The 23,457-nt window shown below is 42.5% G+C and overlaps 1 protein-coding gene across 1 annotated transcript in view; it reads left to right on the top strand.

Moving 5' to 3' along the window:
- Positions 1-22,882, top strand: part of ECT2 (epithelial cell transforming 2) — a gene marked incomplete at both ends in the record, with an annotated part of 44,559 nt that extends 21,677 nt beyond the window's left edge. Inside the window, 6 exons of the mRNA XM_083363475.1 lie at positions 3,090-3,209; positions 7,460-7,598; positions 12,976-13,130; positions 16,540-16,647; positions 19,850-19,996; positions 22,661-22,882. Of these exons, the coding sequence (XP_083219601.1) occupies positions 3,090-3,209; positions 7,460-7,598; positions 12,976-13,130; positions 16,540-16,647; positions 19,850-19,996; positions 22,661-22,882 (891 nt within the window). The remainder of the gene's footprint in view (positions 1-3,089; positions 3,210-7,459; positions 7,599-12,975; positions 13,131-16,539; positions 16,648-19,849; positions 19,997-22,660) is intronic.
- Between the last annotated feature and the right edge of the window lie 575 nt (positions 22,883-23,457).

Below are 23,457 nucleotides of genomic sequence, written 5' to 3'. Positions count from 1 at the left end.
TGCTTTGGAGGATACACTTTCAAAAGCGACTGTTGTTGTTGTTGTTGTTGTTAGCTGTGAAGTCGTGTCCGACCCATCACGACCCTATGGACAACGTTCCTCCAGGCCTTCCTGTCCTCTACCATCTTCTGGAGTCCATTTAAGCTCACGCCTACTGCTTCAGTGACTCCATCCAGCCACCTCATTCTCTGTCGTCCCCTTCTTCTATTGCCCTCAATATTTCCCACCATTAGGCTCTTCTCCAGTGAGTCCTTCCTTCTCATTAGGTGGCCAAAGTATTTGAGTTTTAGCTTCAGGATCTGGCCTTCTAAAGAGCAGTCAGGGTTGATCTCTAGGACTGACCGGTTTGATCGCCTTGCAGTCCAAGGGACTCACAAGAGTCTTCTCCAGCACCATAGTTCAAAGGCCTCAATTCTTTGGCGCTCGGCCTTTTTTATGGTCCAGCTTTCACTGCCATACATTGCAACTGGGAAGACCATAGCCTTGACTATACGCACTTTTGTTGGCAAAAGCGACTGAGCTATCTCCAAATGGCATTAACAGGAGGAGGTTCAGCATGGTCCAGAGACACCTCTATGCTGCTCACTTGGAACTCCTGCCACTTTCCACTTAATGATCTGCACTTCTTCAGTTATGAAAGCAACTGGGACTACTTGGATTGCCATTACTAAGCAATGCAGTCATGTGGTCCCCATTGCTATTGTAACTAGAAGACTGTATAATTCTCAATAATCTAAATGTCATAGAGAATTGGTAGCCTTTCAAAACCTCTGGGCGTAGAGCGCTTTAGACCTTGGAAATTAGCCTAGGTCAGTAATCCATTTCCCCCAAAGTCTGGTAACAGGCATCTTTCAGAGGTCTTCACTGGATGTCAAGATGGCACTTGGTGAAACTCAGTCTTTTTCCATTTAAAGCTTTGTAGGTCATTACTAGTCTTTTGAATTGAGCCAAAGGTCTATTAGTAGCCAACGCAGCAAATTTAGGACAGTGTTTATCCTGCAGGAACTGGTCTGAGTCACCAGTAATCTTATTGTCACACTTTAGACAAGACGGAGATTTTTGATCCATCTTCAAAGCCTTCCCCAAGTAGAGTATAATAATTTAGCTGACTGGTGATCAAGATGTGAATAATTAACACCAAAATGTCCAGGTCCAAGTAGGCTTATAACTAGGCAACATCCAAAGCTAGGCAAAGACTCCCCATGGCATTCATCTATTGTTTTAAGTAGTGGGTATGAGTTTAGAAGGAGACCCAAGTCATACTCTGAGGTCCTGCAGAGAGAGACCAACCCCATCTAGAATGGCAAGTGGGACCAATGTTCCTATATGTTAACTGAGGTACAGTAACTAAGTCTTTAAGGCAGGGGTAGGCAACCTTGGCTCTTTTATGACTCATGGACTTCAACTCCCAGAATTCCTGAGTCAGCTATGCTGACTCGCGAATTCTGGGAGTTTGAAGTCCATGAGTCATAAAAGAGCCGAGGTTGCCTACCCCTGCTTTAAGGGATTAAATCTAAGCTTATTTTTCCATTCAGACAATAAAACAGCCACCAGACGCTGATTCAAGTATTCTGTGGCACCTTTAAGAATCAGATTGATTACAGCAGGATACAATAGATAAATCTTCAGCGTGGCTTGTGTAGTAATATACAACTGAGTTTCATCAGTATTCTGAAGTCAATTCATCTTCCACTGGTGTACCCCAGTGGCTTTATATAGATGTTGATTAGCATAGGGGAGAGCACCAAGCCCTTGCGTAACCAAGGCCTTGACATCTGTTACTCCACAGTGACATGCCAAAATTCTCTATTCAGATAGGGGCAGAATCACCGCAGAATAGTGTTTCCAACTTTCACAGTTGAGGAAGATATGGTAGTCAGTGGTATCAAAGACTGTACAATTAGTACGGTTGGGTTAGGCTGCCTTTTTGATCATGTAATGGCCAATGCCAACCCAATCCCGTAACTGGGTACGAATCCCGATTGCAAGATTTTCTGTAGGGTTCTCTTGGGCTGAATGGCCACCACTTTCTCGAGAACCTTTCCTTAAAATCGCTGGATCCAGGAAGGCTGCTTCAATTTCCTTTAAGGAAGGTGGCATCACTCCTTCTTTGAGCAAGTATTAACATTTCTCTGATTGCCAACAACTCATGCCACCTGGCTGCCCAAAGGAGCCAGGATCCAAACTTCTACTGCAAAGAGCCTAGGCTCAGTAAGGTCAAAAGAATCCTAGATAATATAAGATCTATTCTTGCTCGCTATGTTAATTTCTGTTGTAGAAAGGTTAGCCTAGAACACGGGTAGGCAACCTTGGCTCTTTTATGACTCATGGACTTCAACTCCCAGATTTCCTGAGCCAGAATGGCTAGCTCAGGAATTCTGGGAGTTGAAGTCCATGAGTCATAAAAGAGCCAAGGTTGCCTACCCCTGGCCTAGAACAAACATGACTAACTTTATCTGCCATAGATTAAAGATAAAGTTAGTCATGTTTGTTCTAGGCCAGGGGTATCTGCCAATCAGCAAAGTTATCCAGTGAGCCTGTAGGAATCCTGTCCTCATTGCTCCTCAGTGTGACCCAGGTAACCATTAATGCCTGCTTTTTCCCACCATTATCTGTAATCTCTGGACATGTCAGACCCACCAGCTCTATTAAATCTCCCCACTCCAACTCTTCCTCTTCTCTCCCTTTAGGTCAGGGGGTCTTCAAACCTGGCCCTTTTATGACTTGTGGACTTCAACGCCCAGAATTCCTCAGCCAGGCACGCTGGCTGAGGAATTCTGAGAGTTGAAGTCCACAAGTCATAAAAGGGCCACATTTGAAGACCTTTGCTTTAAGGGGGAAAGAGGGGAGCCCCCATAAGCGTTTTCCAGCCCCTCCCCTGGGGTCCAAATCCTGAGAAATCCAATATATTCCTTTCCCAAGAAGGGTACTTATTCCACGTGTAAGAACCCTTTATTAGGTGCGCTGTGCTGCAGTAACAATTTGTGTGTCCTGTGATAACAGAGCACTCTCTACTTTCATCATTATTTCTTGGTGATGCAGCAACCTCCCAACTTTTATTTTTAATGAGCTTCTCCTATGCCCAATAGGCTAACCTCTTGTCGTCTCACCGCTGTCTAATTCAGCGCCTGGAAACGGTTGCACTTGGGGACGACCTCTGTGACAGAGGGGAGCAGGTCACCCTGTTCCTTTTTAATGACTGCCTGGAGGTAAGTCTGCAGTGACTCATTTGGCTGTGACATCCTGGAATGACTTGCAACTCGGAGGAATAAATAACATCCAAATACCTGGAATCTGTGAAGGGCAACTTGAAGGCCGTTTCTTTTTGTCCTCAGCAGAAGGCATTGTGCTATGTGTAACAGTCACTCAGCTGGTAAGGACTGCTGGAAAAAAAAATGTCAGAGAGAGTACTTTCTCTTTGCATTCTTAATGCTTTGTAACTCAGTTCTGGGCATCGCTGAGAAAGCCAGGAGAATTTGCTGCTGCTGCTGCGGCTTGCTACAAGCAAGGAAAACTGGTCAGAGAGAAAAGAGAGGCATTGTCATTAGAGTAATTAAGAGACCCTTTCAGTAATTCCTTCTGGCCAAACGAAAAACACGTTTTCACTGATAGCATAGTATAGTTATGATTTACTTAACAGGTTTGCCTAAGATCCCATTGGACAAGGTCTCAAAACCCACACTTAAGTATTGACAAATCAGAAGCTTAGGTTCATATCACATGGGAAGTCCAAGTCAAACACAGATCACACTGAGCTAAACTGTGGCTTGTTTACATGTAGTTTATGGAAGGAAATTTCATAATGGGGGGGGGGAGTTGCGCATTATGGTAAGACAAAACCAAACAAACCACAATGGGTGTACACAACCCATGAATTGCTGAGTTATGATAAAAAGTTTACTTTTATTAAACCTAGAGATTATAATAATTACAGAATTTAATCCGATCTGGACTCCTTTTTTTGCTTTCTTTAGGTGGCAATTTATTCATAAGATAAAAGGTGGCAGCTTATTCAAAAGATAAAAAAGATAGGTGGCAGTTTATTCATAAGATAAAACAGCCCTCCTTTATCCCTCAGATACAAACAGATTCACTCAAAATTGAATTCTGCATCTAACATTGTACAGTGTACTAGGTTCGTCTCTTAGAAATTGTACCAGATGTGCGGATCTTGCTAGTTTGTGTAACTTGTCAGCTTTTGCTGCATTCAGCCACAGCTGTCCCTATTCTATGATATACTTTCTGTGCGTCAGCTGTTCTGGAAGATGCTTGGTTTCCATCTGAACATGTAGCTTTGATAGACTGTCGCTTTTAACACTCAATTCATCTGAGTAAGTGAGCTTTCCTTCCTAATTTCAGAGGGCTCCAAAAATGTTGTGTTGTTCTGATATGCTTTTGCTACTGGGACTGAATGCCACAATGTTTGATTGATAAAAATGAATGTGTTCATATCTCTGTGCATACAAGAAGATATTCTGCATGATCTGCAGTTTCTGTCTCAATATACCAGCTATGTTGAAGAAAGCATCCATTGTATTGATTCTTGAACAAATGCCTTAACAGACTGATTTTTCCAACACTTATTTCAACCCAATAGTTCACTGTGTGTGTGTGTGTCTGTCTGTGTCTGTGTGTGTCTGTATGTATGTATATGTATGTGTGTGTATACACACACGTGCGCATGCGCGCGCACACACACACACCCACCTGAAAGGAGACTTGACACTCTTCAAATTTTGTTGTCCTTTCTATTGTCGCTTCATCCTAACATCTGCTTGATGCCCAACAAGCCAGAGAACATGCTAGATTGGTTTTCTCTTCTTAGTGGATTGATGGATTATGGTTAACACTGTTATAATTCATTAGTATCTTGGTGGTATTTACGGTTCTGGCACTGTTCCAGGCTCTCAGGATAGGGTCTCAGCAGCCTGTAAATTCTCATGGGACTTATTTCTGTTTAATGTGAATCAGTAACAGGTCTGTGTCAGGTAATTCTGTTTTGCTGCTTCTTGGGCTCCAAAAATGTCCACACAAGCTGTTATAACCAGAAATTACTGTTGGAAAAATACCGAGCTTGGGGAAAACAAACTAATCAAGTTTCAGAGGCTTGAGTCTAGCATAGGGGAGGCCATAAAACACATGTTCATTATGGTCTGTCCAAGTTGCATCATTAAGGATGTATAGCCTTCCATGCAAATCCGCCCTAAATAGCCAGGAGTGAATCTGAACCCAGTCCTTCATCTTTGATGTTAAACACTTCAGCAGATGGCCCATTGAATTTTAATTGCCAGGACCATAATACTGTGTGTGGGTTGGGTATAGTGGAGTTACTGGTTGCAAAACTCAGCTACCTGAGAATCTCAATACTCGGGGAGAAAAAAAAGTCACCTTTTGTTGTTTTGTTCTAAATATCTGTCTTGCTTTTCGATGCCACTAAAGGCTGCCATGAGGCTACCGTAAAACCTAGCTCAAGTAAAATCATAAAAACAAGAACAGGAACCTTGATGAACAGCAAATTAGAGTCTCCCGCTGAAATAGAAAACTCCAGCCAGTACATACCTTTATTTAGTTTACCAACACGTATCAAAAATATGCCGAGGTATGAGTTCTTTAGTTAAAACACGCCTATTTGTCTTCAAAGCTGTTAGATCTGGAGCTGTTAGAGGAGCTTCCATATGGCCCAGTCCTTGCTCCCAAGTTTATAATACAAGATACACATAGGAAAAGAAATAAGATAAAAGTAAATCCAAATATCAGTTTGTAGATTTGAGAGTTGTAGAGTAGATTTTGTGGCGGATTGTAGAGTTGAGAGAAGCTGTTTGGGGGGAAAAAAAAGAAAGCAGAATGCATGGTCCTAAGCACTGGAATGGAATTACCCTGGTTCTTTGTTGCAGCTTGATGAAATGGCTGCTGTGAGATATGACTACTGAGAGAGGAATATGGACTTTTTCAGTCTTCTAAAGACAAATTATAAAGGAATACAGCAGCTCTTCTGGGGCAGGCCATGTAACAACCTGGATGTCAATAGTTTCTTTGTGGTGGATGAATATGAAATGAGGTGAACTGGTACATGTAGTAAATTTCATAGGGGAGGAAGAGACAAATTAGGAATCAGAAATCTTATTCTGTCAATGCCATTTTGTAATCTTGTAAAGCATTTGTAACTCTTACTATTTCCAGGGATTTCTAAGAAGTGACCTGTAACGGGGATGACATCACTGTGAACATAATAGCAGGCACAAAGTTTACAGAGTTTAATAGGTTCAGACAACGCTCGATGAGATTGAAGTCATGATTCTGTGCCCTCTCCTTAACTGGAAGATACAAATCTAAGATACAAAGATATTAAGCTCTTTTTATATCCCACTTTAGTGCAAAAGCCATCACAAAGCAGCTTATCTAATAAATCATAAATATTATGGGAAACATTTAACTACATTTAATTAGACTAGAATCCTAGATTTTGAGGGACTATAAATATTGTTAATGAATCCACATTAGTCTCTGCTCTTTATTTCCATGCTCTGTCTATCCTTTTTCCCATTCCTTGAACCTGCTTGAATGTTTCTTGAAGCTGCTTCCCACAATAGCTGAGTTTTGACCAATACATCCTAGCAATGGGTGATAGGTGAAACCATCACTTCTGTGATTTGTGGGCTGTATGTTGCATACATATTCAACAGTTTAGTGACTTAAGGATTGTAACCATTTTGTCCAGAAGTGTGTATTTTAGTGCTGTACAGACTTTCAGTTATAATGTGTACTGCAACTCATTTGGTGGTCAAGTTGATGCTTTTAGGCTGAGGTTCCTGTGCCTGTAAAACTACATTATTTGATTATGGTTATTTCTTTATCAAGATGGCTGACAGTGGTATTGCAAGCAGCCTGAAGAATCTTCTGCGGAAGTGCAGGTTTTGTTATTTGGCATATTTGCAGAGAATTGGCATAAGATCTAGGCCACTGGGTATCCTGTTGCAAGATAATATGGATTGCACATCCATTGACGTATGCTCAGTGGAAAGGGATTAGGTGAACTGTAGTTTCCCAAGCCTGGACGGCAATAGATTGCCTAACTCTGCTTTCAGATAATTATGTCACCCTCCAGACTTATGTCTGCTTGCATAGCCTGGATTTAAAAATGGAAGGGATATATTTAATTAGCATACCCTGATTCAGTGCTCTGCTCCTGGCCATATGCAGCTTGGGGACATTTTGTGAGTACAAGGCAGAGGAGAAGAAGAGGAAGGCAGCATGCGGTGTTGAAGAGAACATAAAATCTCCAAATTACTCTCATAAAAGAGGGGGCCGCCTGGCGTTTTAAGAAGAAATTCTGAATCCTTACATTGCAATTGCTTAGGCTTTTGGAAAGCCATTGTTGGCGGCAAGACTTGCCATGCTAAAGGTCTTTGTAAACACTGGAGCTGCTTTCTCACAAAAGGTTTCTTTGGTTTTGTGACAGATTGCGAGGAAACGGCACAAAGTCATCGGTGGCTTCAAGAGTCCGCACGGCCACACCAGGCCACCAGCCTGCCTCAAGCACATCATCCTCATGCCTCTGTCTCAGATCAAGAAGGTACTAGACATCCGAGAGACAGAAGGTTAGAATTTTTCCAGTGAATTGCGGGGAGGGTAAGCTTTCAACCCCAACATGGTGTCTGCAGAGACCTCCTCAAGACTGTTCAGATTGGGGAAGACTTAAACCAACACATGGAATGATTACTTTAAGTGCTGGAGGGTTTGGACATGGCTGAACAGTGAGATCTCCTCCAAAGAGGTTTTGCCTGGCAGTCAGGGAACTGTAAATAGCCATTAAAAGGAGCAGAGAGAGAAGGCAGTCAAATGTCAGCTTGTGAACTTGTATTTGTAGAAAACCCATCTCAAAGCTTTTAAAGTGCACAGCTCTTGCTTTTCTTTTGCTATGCGCTTTATTCAGTGCTTGTCTAAAAATAAAGCATCTCATGTGGGTGTATTAACCTTTAAGAACAAAGGTTTATATGACTGGCACTTTAATCTTAAGCAGCAGTTAAGCCCACATTCCTGAAATCTTTTAGTAGGCAGATGCAGCTTCCTCTCTCCCCCCCCCACTCCCCAGATTATGGCATTTACATTGCTGTAAGCCTTACTAAAATCAGTGTGACTTTGCTGGAGAGACAGCACTGAGACATTAATTTCCCTTGTTTATATCACCACTTACTCCAGCAGCATTCTGTACCTTGGAAAGATTACTTTTCGATAATTGGAGAAAAAGTTGCTATGAGCCAGCTTCCTACAGCTCGCTCTCAGTGCATACCTGTAAAATAACTGGAGCTGTAAGACATGAGTTGCAAGTTTCTATGCATTTTTTTGTTTTGCTACTTTCTTTCTTTTCCTGGATTTGGTGCAGCAGTGTAATAATAATGATAATGATAACAACAACTACTACAATAATAATTGGAAGGGACCTTGGAAGTCTTCTAGTCCAACCCCCTGCTCAGGCAGGAAACCCAATACCATTTCAGACAAATGGTTGTCCAGTCTGAAATGTACTATTGGCTGTCCTGAGTGAAAATCAATCAAAGTATATTCCTGTGCTTGGGAACATTAATTAAAACCCGGTTTTCAAAGTTGAGTTTTATGCGTTTATTTGGAGTTGGATTGAAAGATGAGTCAGCACAAGATTGGCGAGGCGGGGGAAAATTGTATATGCCACTAGAGCTTTAGGAACTGTAGATCAAATGAAAAGGTATGGAAGTTCAATGCAATAGAAGAGTACTGCTCTTCGTCTGCTAATTAAGTTCTCCAGCTAACTATATGTGTACTTTCTCTCCTAGAAAGTGTGAGGGATAGGTTTTATATGAATATGAAGCAAAAAAAAAGTATACTGAAGAATAGTGAATTGCAGGCAGCATTATTTTGCTGATTTGGGTTTGCAGGATTGTCTGGAACACTACACATCCTCTTCATGACCTGTTTTCCTTGTTCTGGGAGTAAGCTTTGTGGTATCTGAAGCACAACATCTAGATTCAGTCAGTTTTGTTCCATATAGCATCAACCTTGTGAACTCTCAAGTTTCCTCTTTTCACTTTGTATTCAAAGTGGACAGTAATACATACATACGTATGCATATATACATACACACACAACACACACTATATATATGTTTTCTGAGGTTTTCGCGGGTGTTTGTATGTAGATCTTTGGTCATTTGGGTCAACTCCGTAGCCAAGACACTCATCTCCAGAACAAAACACCTAGCTGACGAACAACACCTAAAACACTCACATCCCCACCCAATCAGAACACAGCCCCCATTGAAAACACACTCCCACCCAGTCAGAACACAGCTAGGCCCCCACCCAATCAGAGCACACCTCCACCCCATCAGAACACAGCCAAGCCTTCACCCACAGAACACACCCCCTCTGGCAGTTTAAAAAAGAAGGAAAAACAGCCACTATCACACACTTCTCCCAGAAGAACGAAGCTGAAGTCACCAGCCTGAGGATGACGGATGAGATTTCGTTGAAACGTTGCCCTGATACCTCCAATTCTACGTGGGAAAAAACCCGAATGACCAAAGATCCACATATATATACTTGCATTTTTACATGCTTTCGAACTGCTAGGTTGGCAGAAGCTGGGATGAGTAACAGGCGCTCACTCTGTTACGCAGCACTCGTATATATATATATGTAGATCTTTGGTCATTCGGGTTTTTTCCCACGTAGAATTGAAGGTGTAAGAGCAACGTTTCGATGATATCTCATCCGTCATCCTCAGGCTGGTGGCTTCAGCTTCGTTCTTCTGGGAGAAGTGTGTGGTAGTGGCTGTTTGTTCCTCTTTTTTAAACTGCCAGAGGGGGTGTGTTCTGTGGGTGGAGGTGTGCTCTGATTGGGTGGGGGGTAGCTGTGTTCTGATTGGGTGGGGGTGTGTTTTGAGTGGGGGCTGTGTTCTGTTTGGGTGGGGGTGTGTTTTGAGTGGATGGGCTGGTCTCAGCTGCCAGCCTTAGACCTGAACTGGTGAGTTGTGCTGCTTTTGTTCGGCTCCGTGTTTGTGGTGGTGCCATGTTTTTATAGTGGGTGTCAGTTTGCTTATTGTGTGGTTTGGAGGGGTTTAAAGTGGCTGATGTTGCAGCTGTAGTTAGGTTTCTGTTTTGTGGTTGTGTGTCGTTATTGTGGGTTCGGATTTGCTTTTTGAATGGTTGTGTGGTGATGTCATGTGATGTTATCATGAGTTTGGGTCTGGTATCATTCTTGGTGGTTGGGACTCGTCTGTCAATCAAGGCGGGTTTCCAAATGGCTGGTAGGCGAGAGGTATCATCTCGTTTGTTCATGCTGTGGGGGCGTTTTTCTATCTCAATGGCTTCTCTGATTATTCTGTTGTTAAAATGTTCAATTTTGGCGATAGTTTTGGTTTTTTTAAAATCAATTTCATGTCCCGTGGCTTTAAAGTGTTGGAACAGGGATGAAGTTTGTTCTCCCTTTCTGAGTGAGTTTTTGTGCTCTTCAATGCGTGCACTTATTCTTCTGTTGGTCTGTCCGATGTATGTGGTGGGGCAGGTGGTGCATGGGATTTCGTATACTCCTTGATTTTCTAACCCAATTATGTCTTTGGGGTTTCTTAGGACGGTGGATATTTTTCTGTCTGTGTAGAATGCTGTTTTGATGTTGTGTTTTTGGAGGATCTTGCTGATTCTGTCTGTGGTCCCTTTTAAGTATGGGAGGAGGGCTTTGCCATTTTCTTGTTCTCTGTCTTGGGTTTTTGTGGGTGTCTCTCTTCGGATTAAATTGGTAATCATGTTTCTTTGGAATCCATTGGCTGTTAGTACATTAGTGAGAGTGTGTAGTTCGGTTTTTAGGTGTTGTTCGTCAGCTAGGTGTTTTGTTCTGGAGATGAGTGTCTTGGCTACGGAGTTGATCTGTGCTGGGTGGTGGTGTGAGAGTGCATTCAGATAGCGGTTTGTGTGTGTTTTTTTATGGTAGATAGTGTGTCCTAGGGAGCCGTTGGATTTCTTGTAGACTAAGACATCAAGGAAGGGAAGTTGATTGTTAGCTTCTGTTTCCATGGTGAATTGTATTTTGGGGTGTAGGCTGTTGAGGTGTGTGAGGAAGTCATCCAGTTTTTCTTTGCCGTGTGGCCAGATTACAAAGGTGTCATCTACGTATCTGAGCCAGAGTTTGGGTTTGTGGTTGGATTTTTCTAGAGCGAGGGTTTCAAAGTGTTCCATGTAGAGGTTTGCAATGACAGGTGAAAGGGGTGATCCCATGGGTGCTCCTTCCATTTGTTTGTATCTTTGTCCATTGTAGACAAAGTATGTGTTTGATAGGCAGTGGTTGGTCAGATCTAGGATGTGTTTTGGGGGGTTGTATTTATTTAGGATAGCTGTCAAGGCTTCTTTGATTGGCACTTGGGTGAAGAGGGATACAACATCGAAGCTCACAAGTAGGTCACAGGGCTGTAAGTTTAGTTTACTTATGATCTCTATGAATTGGAATGAGTTTTGTACGTGTGAGGTGATGGAATTTGCATAAGGCTGTAGTTGTTTGGCAAGAAATTTGGCTAGATTTTGTAGAGGTGAGCCTATGGAGCTGACTATGGGTCTGAGTGGAGTTCCTTCTTTGTGTATCTTGGGCAGACCATAGAGCTTAGGACATCTGGATGATTTTTCTCTGGGAATGATTGTTTGCTGGATCTCTTCACTGATGGGGGTGGCTTTTATTTTGGATTTTGTGGTTTTTTCCAGGTAGGTGGTGGGATCTGTCTTGAGGAGTTTGTATGTGGAGTCTCGGAGTAGGTTGGATAATTTGGTATGGTAGTCAGATGAGTTCATTACCACCGTGGTGTTGCCTTTGTCTGCTGGCAGAATGATTATGCTGGTGTCTTTTTTTAGGTTAAGTAGTGCTGTCTGTTCCTCTTTGGGTAAGTTGCTTTTGGGTGGTTTGCTGGTGCAGAGGATGTTGGTAACTTCGAGTCTGATTTTGTTGGCGTCGTCAGGGTTAATTTTGGTCAGGCTGGATTTGACTCTGCATATAATGGTTTCTGTGGGAATGTGCTTGGGAGCGACTGCAAAATTAAATCCTTTAGACAGGACGTTGGTTTCGGCTTTGGTGAGAATATATGCACACACGCACGCACACACACACACGCACATAATCTTACCTTACTTTTCTATATCTGTAGCTTTGATACAGCTTAAAATTCAAGCCATGATTGTGGAAACTGGGCTTTCTGAAATGTCATAGGTCACTATAATTCAATATTTCTCAACCTTGGCAGTTTTTAAGACGTGGACTTCAACTCCCCAAATTCCCCAGCCAGCAGTACCAGTATATTACTGCAATATTACTGCAATCTAACAGTGGGAAGAGAGTGGATGTTCTCAAGGGTCTGACCTCTGTCTCTGAAGACATGTCAAATGCTGCTATTTTGAATTCTCTGTGTGGACTCTTGGTTGTGGTTGAGTGTGTAGATATTTAGCTTTTATGTCTTCATTCGTCTATATATCCAGCTTTGTCCCTTGGGACCCTGTACCTTGTCTCAGCCACTGCAGGTTTACAGTGGCTCTATAAAACATCGTGCAGCATTATTATCGCTTAATTAGCTTTAGTCGTGTAGTTTTCGGTGGCTGGAGAAACTACCCACTATTGGTCCCAGAGTTGGGAAATTCTCATAGTAGTGGATGCTTTTAATAGCACTTCTTTTGGTCTTTGAAGCCCAGTAAATTAAATTCTCCGGTAGCACAATTCCGCTGTACTGGGTAGCAATTTGAAGCTTCCAGTAAGCCATGAAAATGAGAGCTAATATGGGGAGAGGAAATTCAGCTAGATATAAATATACAAAGAGCCAATTATATATTGATATCGTTTGCTTGTTAATGTTCAGGACTATAAATGTTAGTTCTTACCTTGACTTAATGTTCTCTTCAATATTCTCTAGTACATGCTTTCCTCCTTTAATTGTTTAATTCTTTTTTTTTTTAAATTCTTTTCTCTACAGACTGCCACAAAGCCTTTGCATTGGTTGTACGGCCACCGACGGAGCAAAGCAATCTTTTGTTCACTTTTCAAATAACAACTGAAGAACTTCTCAAGGAGGATTGGCTGAAGATGCTGTGTCGGCATGTAGCAAACACAATATGCAAAGCAGATGCTGTAAGCACTTGAGATGAAAGTTGATGAGGAGCACATCTTATAGAATGAGATAATAATAATAATAATTATTATTATTATTATTATTATTATTATTATTATTATTATTATTATTATTATTATTTTATTTATATACCGCCCTTCTCCCGAAGGACTCAGGGCGGTGAACAGGGCAGATAGATAAAAATACAAAAATACAAAAGTTAAAAAAAAGAATTAAACATGTGCCCATCTAAAAACAATAAATACATATAATAAAATGAGAATAAAAAACCCAAACCATCCCCCATCAGGCCAGGCCGGCTTGTTCAAATAAGAATGTCTTCAGATCGTGACGGAAGGAGCGAAGATCGGGTGCCATCCGGAGCTCAACCGGCAACCAATTCCATAGCTCCGGGGCGCCCACAGAGAAGGACCTCCCCCTGGGGGCCACCAATCGACATTCTTTGATCGGTGGCACCCTGAGGAGGCCCTCTCTGTGGGAACGCACAGGGCGGAGGGAAGTTGATGCCAGCAGCAGGTGCTCCCTAAGGTGACCTCTAATCTGGAGGTTGGGAGCCACATTTGGGATTTCTCAAACATTTATGAGTATGCTCACAAAATGGCTGAGCTATTTGCCAGAAGAATACTGAGGGACTCTTGCCATCTTCTCTAGCCTCCCAGGTTGTTCTGTATTCCATCATCTCCTTGTTTTTTGCCTGGAAAAAAATCCCAATCAAGCACAAGGGAGCAGCTTCCCACCACTTAATTCCCTGAAAGTGCTTAGGAGGTCCACATGAAGCCCAGAGGCATTGGTGGGATTTATTTATTAAACCTCATTTGTATTGCCACCGACTCCTTGCAACTCTAGGCAGTTAAAACCCAGTAAATGAAAAAAAAGGTTAACAAAAGATACAATTCCTAAAAGAAATATATATTGCTGACTTTGGGGCATCTTCCTATTCAAATGCCCTGTGAAACAAAGCAGTCTCAACCATTTTTCTGAAGATTGCAAGGGATGCATTTTCTCTCTTAAAGCATGATATTTCGGGAGGGAGCAGAATTTTTGTGAGGATCTGGTTTTCTGAGAGCCCTTACCACTTCCTCTTCCAGCATTGGAAGCAATGTTTTGCTAGACAAAGGTGGGTAGGCAGATTCTACCTTGTACACCTGATCCTAAACCTTGGGCTCTGCAATGTTTTGGATTTGATTCAGAAAAGGTGCTTCAGAGCGAGAACCAATGTAGCATCTATCTGGGGCTCATTGAAGCAGCCTCCTCTTTTTCTGGGCTCCCATGGCCGCTGAAGAGGGACTTTCCCTGAAGTTCCAAAAATAAATGTGGCTGCTCTAATGAGCCACAGACCAGTGCTGCATTCACAATCCTGCTGATTCCAGATCATCTCTTCTGAATCAGATGCAAAACATTGCATTGCCTTCAATCCAAATTCAAATTATCCTTGGAGCTAATGCTTTGCTTCCCAGTATTTTCCTGTCTACTTTTTTTTAAAAAAAATGAAACTCTTAAACTAAAGCAATAGGATCCAGCAGGCATCAAGGAATATATTGTTGGGCATAATAGTTGTCTCTGGTCATGTTGAGGTTGTAGGAGATCTGTGTATGACAAGTAAACTTATTGTTGCTATAATCCAGGTATGTTGGCAGAGTTCTAATGAGTACATTGGCAAATCCTATTCATGCTTTGAACAGTCAGGGGCTAAAACCTGCAGATTATAAAACACTCCATAAACCAAGAACCAGATTATTACGTAGACATTGTTCCCAAATGGCACAGTAATGTCTTTTAGGTAGTCTACTGGCAGACACTGGTGTTAGAAATATAAAACTTGAATGCTGCAAATTGAATAGCACGGAAACATCACCACTTATGGGCCTGTTTTATATGTCAGCCTTTGTGGCATGAGGTAAATTCTTGGCACAGCAAGGCTTCCTTTTCAGGAAGCATTTGTGCCATGATTGTTGGCTCTCTGACAAGATTCTTCTTGGGAAAGCTGTCTGCTTCAATTATTTTAAGAGCTGTTTGTTTACCTTCTTTTTATTTAAATTTTCTGAGATTTTTAGTATTTTAGAAATTATTCTTTTAGCTGCCACGTTTTTGATTTTGTCCAAATGCAGGGTAAAAATAAGTTGGATAAAATTAGTGGAGTTTTATGTTTTTGAGATGCCCACTTGATTGATTGGGTTCTCCAAATCAAAAGCAAATAAGATCTGTTTTGGAAATAAAATGAATCAGGGACTACAATATACTGTATATATAATAAAATATATAGATGGACAGTTTGGTCTAGTAGTTAAGGCTAGAAACTGGGGGGTTCTGAGTTCTAGTCCTGCCTTGGCCATGAAAATCAGCTGAGTGACCTTGGGCCATTCACATACCCTTAGTCCAAGTCACTCACAAATAGTTGTGGGGAAAATAGGAGAAAGAAGGAATATTACATACGTTTTCTGCCTTGAATTGTTTATTAAAAAATAAGGTGAGGTATAAATTACATTAAAAATGTGAGGTGTATAGACATGGAAGGAAGAGAAGAAAGGAAGGAAGGAAATTATTTAGAACACTTGCTTTTTTTGTCCACAAGAATAGATTGATCATACTGTGTTACCTAATGTATATCTTAGGCTGCAATGGTAAATGAATGTCACAGATATATGCTCCATTGAGCTCTGAAGTTTTCTGAGCACATATAAAACATAAAATAAACTGTCTTTTAGACCAGGCCGCGGCTTGCCAGAAACCACTCCATGCAAACCAGCGAAGCTGCATCCATGGGATGCAGGCAGCACGCAAAACCACATCCCTTCTGATCTGCAAAAAAAACCTCTCTCCACGGAACCGGTCCCTGGTGCCCAAAAGGTTGGGGGCCATTGCTGTAGACGTTGCGATAAATGATATGGAGGTGTCAGAGAACCCATCTCCAGGTTCAAGATGAACCTGTAATTCAAGCTGAATTACAAATAGAGCTTAGATACATGTTCTGCTTCAGCACTGCAAGTCACACCTGTCCTTCCTGCGTCTCGTGACACATGGCTTAGCTCTCCTTTTCTAGCATAAGGGAATCTTGATTTCTTGACTATGTGTGGCTTATATCCTTCCTTCTAGAAAAAAAAACCAAAACCTTTGTTTTCCTCAAATTACTTGTACACCATTCCCACATGGTGGCAGCAGAGGCTTAAAACCTGATTCCCCTTCCCCCCCCCCTCTGTTTGCCAAATAAACAGTAGAAAGTGTCTATATTGCGGTCAATACCAGAATAATGTGCCAGATGTAATGTATAATTTGTCTACTATGGAAAAGTAGGCTGGTGAATTTTGGGGAGCTACCGTCCTGCTGGGTTTTTGAATGTGGATTTGAAATTTAAGATGGCTTTTTTTTCTTTTACCCTTGAAGCTAATAGTTGGGACTTTTTCCTGCCAGGAAAATCTTATTTATGCCACTGATCCTGATTCAATTGAAGTAAACACGAAAGATGTGGATAGTACATTGAGTAGAGCATCACGGGCCATAAAGAAAACCTCGAAGAAGGTAAGAGGCTTAGCTTGAAAAGGACTTGCCTCCTTGAATTCTAAACTGACGACACAATTCATTTCCCTTAGCTTACATAGGAAAAAACCCCATCATCTTACTGCCATAGTCTGATGTCAGGGTCTTGGTTCCTTAAGAGGACCCTCTCCGCAAAACCCATATACTCTTAACATAAAGCTATTTAAATCCCTTAACATAAAGCTATTTAAATCCCTTAACATAAAGCTATTTAAATCCCTTAACATAAAGCTATTTAAATCCCTGTTAGGGTGTTTTTTTTAAAAAAAACCAGTTAAAATCATCCTTGGCAAGACTCACGGCCTGGATTTTTGATCCCACTATGATAAAATACAGGTCTTTAGTATTTTCCAAGTTCATTTAAAAAAAAAGAAAAGAAACAGGCACTGGTACATATCCTGCGCTTCTGAAGAGATTGTGAAGCCATGACACTCTTAATTTACTTCCTATAGGAAAATGGACGCGGTGGCTCAGTGGGTTAGGACGCTGAGCTTGTCGATCAGAAGGTCGGCGGTTTGGCGGGTCGAATCCCGAGTGCTGTGTGACAGAGCGAGCGCCTGTTACTCGTCCCAGCTTCTGCCAACCTAGCAGTTCGAAAGCACATAAAAAATGCAAGTAGAAAAATAGGGACCACTGCGGTGGGAAGGTAACAGCGTTCTGTGCGCCTTTGGCGTCTAGTCATGCCGGCCACATGACCGTGGAGACGTCCTCGGACAAGCGCTGGCTCTTCAGCTTTGAAACGGAGATGAGCACCGGCCCCTAGAGTCGGAAACGACTAGCACGCATGTGCGGGGGAACCTTTACCTTATAGGAAAATGATGCCAAATACAGTAGGAGAGAAATTGAACAAATGGCCTGTAGAATAACTGGAACGGGTAGGGCAGAGGAGAGAAAGGTTGCAAAGACTGACAAGGAAGGAACAGCTTTGAACTGAACGGCTTAGCCTGAAAAAAAAAGTTTCTTTTAGAGCTTTTCATCTGCAGTGTTTTCTGTAGGGATAGGGCAGACATGTCAAACACAAGGCCCGGGGACCGGATCCGGCCCGCGAAGTGGTTTCATGTGGCCCGTGAAGCCATCCTGGAAGCAGTGAGGGAACGGCCCCCACTGTCTTCGCCCTGGCCCAGAGACCCTCCTTCTGCCAGAGACCCTCAGATCTGTCCCACTCCTGCCCAGGCCCCCATAGGCACCCTTGATGCGAACGATGTAGAGCTGGCCACGCCCACCCAGTAGGCCATATGCACTCTAGCCACGCCCACCCAGTAGGCCACACCCACCCTGGCCATACCCACCCCAGCCCCCTGAGGGCAACCGTAATGCTGATGTGGCCCTCAATGAAATTGAGTTTGACACCCTTGGGATAGGGGGTGTGTCTTTCTCCCTGCCAACCTCTTCAGCAGAGAGGCATTCCCCCCCTCCCCCCCAAAAAAATCTTCCTTTATTTATTATTTCCTCTTTTATTGGGGAAATGACTTTCGGGTAATGCCGTGTGAGACAATGAATACAGGCAGTCCTTGACTTTCAACAGTTCATTTAGTGACTAATGCAGTATCCCGGGGTCATATGATCAGATTTTGCAACGTTCTGAGAAGCAAAATCAGTAGGCCAAGCTTGTAAGCCGCCCTGAGTTCTTCGGAGAAGGGCGGGATATAAATGGAATTAAAATAAAAAAAAATAGATAAATAAAAATTTAACAACTGGGGCAAGGAAGGTGGTAAAATGGGGAAAAATTCACTTATCTGCCTCGCTTAGCAACAGAAATTTTGGGTTCAGTTGGGATTGTCAGGCGAGGATTACCTGCACTGATGTTTTTGCTAGCCTTGCTAACATTAGAACGTTCTCACAAACCGTTGCCTGGATATAATTTCACCAGCTGGGGAGCTGTTTAAAATATACACCCTGTGTTTCCCTATTTATTAGAGTTCTCTTGTCAATCACTCTGAGAATAGTAAAATAAATTAATAGTAACAAAGCTCGTAGCCGAACCTAATTCAAGCAGGCTGTTGAAGGATCGAAGTTGAAGGAGGCTTCTGTCCTATGCGCCTACCTCCAATTTGCACAAGGAAAGTGAAATGTAAATCGGTAAAACATCCATATTGTAAAAAAACTAACCAGTCCAGCAAATCATTTGAAAGTCTACGACAGAGCTGCACGACTGCTTTAAAGGAAAGGAAATTTGAACTTGCAGTGTATATAACAGTGGCGGCGAACCTTTTTGAGACTGAGTGCCCAAACTGCAACCCAAAACCCACTTATGCATTGCTGGGTTCTGGGGGTGTGACCCGATCTGGGTGTCGGAGGCCTGCAAAATCGGGGGGGGGGGGGGGGAAGGAGCCCTAGATCTGGGCAGCAGAAGCATTTTGCAGGCCTCCGATGCCTGAATTGGGCCGCTGGAGCATTGTAAAATGATCAGCCCGGGGGGTGGCGTGAAATTGCTCTGGAGCTTTACCTGGACTCGTGCTGCAGCTGCCTCCACCATCCAGCCCGGATCCATCCAGCTCTTGCAGCTGCTCCCTGACTTTCAGTGCAGAGAGAAAGAGTAGGTCAGGGGTGTCAAACTCAATTTCATTGAGGGCCGCATCAGCATTGCGGTTGCCCTCAGGGGGCCGGGTGTGTGTGTGTGTGTGTGTGTGTGTGTGGCCTGAGTGGGCGTGGCCTACTGGGTGGGCGTGGCTAAAGTGCATATGGCCTGGGTGGGCGTGGCTAGAATGCCTAAGGCCTACTGGGTGGGCGTGGCCAGCTCTACATCATTCGCATCAAGGGTGCCTATGGGGGCCTGGGCAGGAGTGGGACAGATCTGAGGGTCTCAGGCAGAAGGAGGGTCCCTGGGCTAGGGCCAAGGCAGTGGGGGCCGTTCCCTCACTGTTTCCAGGATGGCTTCGTGGGCCGCATGAAACCACTTCACGGGCCGGATCTGGCCCCCGGGCCTTGTGTTTGACATGTCTGGAGTAGGAGCATGTAGAGAGGGGGCGGGGCAGCTTGGCCCTGCCTCCCTCATGGTGTGATGGTGCGCGTGCCATAGGTTCGCCACCCCTGGTATATAACCTGAAATGAGATTGCAACATTCTACGAATCATAGAGTACTTAAAAGTCAGCACAATCTTTTTGGAAGATTTGGAACCAACTTAAGTATCGGGCACAACTTCTTTGTTTTACCCATCCCTTTTTCCATGTCAACATTTTGCAGGTTACAAGAGCGTTCTCTTTTTCCAAGACCCCAAAGAGAGCGCTTCGAAGAGCTTTGATAGCCCACAACAGCGTAGACGGAAGGAATTTCTGCGCCACTAGTGAAAGCTGTTTGGGGAGCCGCCTTGCCAGTACTTCATCTTTAGCAGTAAGTGACTTGACTGGGGAAATCAGGGATAATATGCAAGCAAAAGGGGAGAATGAGTTCTGGGTTGTGCTTATTGGAATAATGGACTTGCTGATATCACCTATTTTAATTTTCTGAAGTCGTGCCAACTATCTGGTCAGTGTGGCTAGAAGATAATAAAGAATTGAATCCTCAATAATAAAGAAATATTTTCCAGTAGTATCCTGAAATAATAATTAAAAAAAAGCATGAGCGACATGCTGGAAGTTGATTTAATAGATGTCAAATGAGAGATTTTTGAGAAAACAAAGCAAACGTTTTCATCAGAGTATCTGAAAAAGTTTAAAAACAGTTGAATAACCATAAAGACCATCTAATATATAATGACATTGTTTGTGTAGTTGGAATTTAGAACCTTGACAAGATTGTTCAAATGTTACCAACATCCCATATAAACAGAGACTGTGAGTTTTGCCTTTCATCACTGGCCTGTGCAGACATGAATTTACACATGTGAATGACCAAAGGACTGTATGAAGAACCAGTTACAGGAAAAGCAATTTGCTGAAAATATTCAAACTATTAACTTGGACCAAGGATTTGGGGAGAAAATTTCACTAATAGAGTTAAAATGAATTTGTATTTTCTTTAGCCACCCAGCAAGGGGTTGGACTAGATGACCTCCAAGGTCCCTTCCACCACCACCACCACCACCATCATCATCATTATTATTATTATTATTATTATTATTATTATTATTATTATTATTATTATTATTATTATTATTATTAAATGCAAAAGCCTGTGATGACTGACTTTCCTGTTCTCCTTTCCCCAACCAGACCAAACTTTATATTTTTTGCACATGAGATCAGAACAAAATCATGTTAAAGGAGTTCTGTTAAACTTTAGCACTTTAATTACTTCAGCAGTGCTTGAAGGGCAACAGATTCTCCTTTGCTCTTTGTCTTGAGCAGATTTTGATGTGTTCAAAGAAGAAAAAAATTCTTTTACTACTGGTCATTATTGTTATAGTCTTCTGTGTCCTATTTTAGCATAGAGGTAGTTCTCAACATACAGCAGCAATTGGAATTGGAATTTCCATCACTAGGCGATGTGGCTGTAAAACGTGGCCACATTGTTTGCCGTGGTCCTGGTTGCTGTTGTTAACCAAATCTCATAACTGTTAAGTGAGGCAACTTCCTGATGCTTCCCACAAGTGGGGAAAATAGCAGGAAGTTGCATGGTTCAGACACATCTGCGCCAAGTGGGAGAGGGAGTGAGGGGGTTCACAAAAGGGACAGGTCAGAGAGGATGTGCAAGGCTGTGTGAGAGAGGTGTGTGGGTTGGGTAGGGTGCAAGAGGGTGCATAAGAAGCACATGTTGGGGTCTGAGGGGTGCACAAGAGGTGCAGTGAGGATGTGGGGATGCACTGGGTGTGAGGAAGTGCAATGGGATGCATGAGAGGCATGTTGTGGTTTGCGGAGGCTGTCCTGGGGGACCATGAGTATAGCATAGCACAAGCAGAATTGGACAACTTGCCACAGCCAACTCGCCGCGGGACAACTCACCGCAGGACAATTTAACAATTCAATTTATTTATTTAAAACAAATAAAAAAATATTTTAATTTTTGTCTTTCACATTTCATTTTGTCCCTCCTTTGGCATCCTTTCTTTAATGATAATATTCCACCACTTCTTTGATATTAGTGTCACTCTTTCCCCGCAGCAAGTGGTCCCGTGGCCAGTTGGCTGCAGCAGATTGGTCATGGCAAGTTGGCCGTGGTGAATTGTCATAGATCCAGCACAAAGGTAGACGGGCTTGGGGAGGGTGCATTGGTGGGAGAGACTTATCCCAGCAACTTGCATCCTTCCCTGACTTTAAGGAAACACTGACTTTCTGAAGAAGTCCAAGCCAAGGTTGAAATTGGCAATCCCATGATCATGGGGCAGTGTAACAGGTTGTAAGTGGGAATCCAGCTGCCAAACGTGCAGATCACAATCACATGACTGCAGGGGAGCTGGGATGGCTGGAACTCTGAAGTCCAGCCCTAGCTACCTTCTGCAGCTCCATCATAATCTTGGTTGCAGGCCAACAATTGCCTCTATTCAGAAGTGTGTATATGGTATCTAAATTTCAGCGTAGTTGATAGGAAGTCAAAGGAACAGAAATAGATGCTTAAGTGACATTCAACGCCTTTTTGTTTATCAGAATCTACTCGGACCCAGTGCATGTGCTTTATAATTTGTATGGTTATTAAGGTTAAAGTAGATTTAAAGGTTTAAACAGCTGTTTGATGTTATTTAGGGATATCTTTATAGAGAAGGAGGTGTCAAATGCTTTCTTTATCATAATGCAACTGCCAGCTTCTGGTGGCCTTATGCTAGAATGAGGTTTTTTTCCCCCTTCTGAAAGATTTATATTACTGCAACAGCTGAAAAATTAGTTATATTGGTAAGAAAATCATGATCAGGGAACAATAGATCTTGTTCAGACTGCCTCGAATACGTTCCACTGTTGGATTGAAAGGACGTTCTTGGTATTTTGATTTGAAGAGTAGCAGAGCTCTAATTACAGTTAAAATCTGTATTAGTGAAAGCAAGTATGTAAAATCCTTAAATCTGGCTTGGATGCAATATGTAGATTAACCTTGTTTTCTTCCTCCTTCCTATATTGTTTTTAGATGATGCGTACTGCTTCTACACAAAGCTTAAATGGACTAATTAAACGCTCCCTTAACATACAACGTTCCAACTCTATTGACGGGACCTCCCAAAATATTAGATCTCGACCTCTAGTCCGTTCTTCCCATGATCTAGAAGGACGAATGGCTTCCAGCTCTGAAAACTTAAAGAGCTGCTCTCTGACCAGTTGTTATCCAAGCACCAGCAGTGATGAAGTTTAAGCTGCTTAAAGTGAGCATCATCACTTTGGGGGCACTTCTTGGAGACAAAATATGGCACATGGTCTATCCAAGATCTAATAGATTCTGGCTCTCTTTGGATTCTCCGGGCACTATCTTAATCTTTTGATTTAACAATCTGTGTCGGATAAGATAATGCTTACTTCTGGGTTTCTTCTCATGTTTATGATAGTTTTGAAATGTTAGATTACCCTCCCCCTCCTTTAAAAGCACATTTAAGGAATGCAACCAAGAAATGATTAAAGCAAGAATTGACCACATGCAGGATCTCCTGGTCTAGGAACTGCCAAGATGGTTGTGTAGAGGCCCTCTCAGCCCCTGCCCCTTGCTCTTTCAAGAGCAACTATGAGTCCAACAGGACCATCTCTTTGAATGAAAGTGCCATTTGGTCCTAAGAAGATAAGATTTGTTATAAATAAGCAAATCATCTGTGGGTTTTTTTTAAGATTGGAAAGCTTGGTAGGGTGAAACTGTTCTTAAAATTAAATAACAAACGAGGTCTTAAGTATTTTCCTCTCTTTTGAGGGTTGGTTACATCAGACCTGAACGTTGCGGGA

Source organism: Vipera ursinii, assembly GCF_947247035.1.
Source record: "Vipera ursinii genome assembly, chromosome: 5".
In the NCBI taxonomy this organism is placed as follows: domain Eukaryota; kingdom Metazoa; phylum Chordata; class Lepidosauria; order Squamata; family Viperidae; genus Vipera; species Vipera ursinii.
Note: the sequence above shows the minus strand (reverse complement) of the source record. Positions and strands in the feature narration are given on the sequence as shown.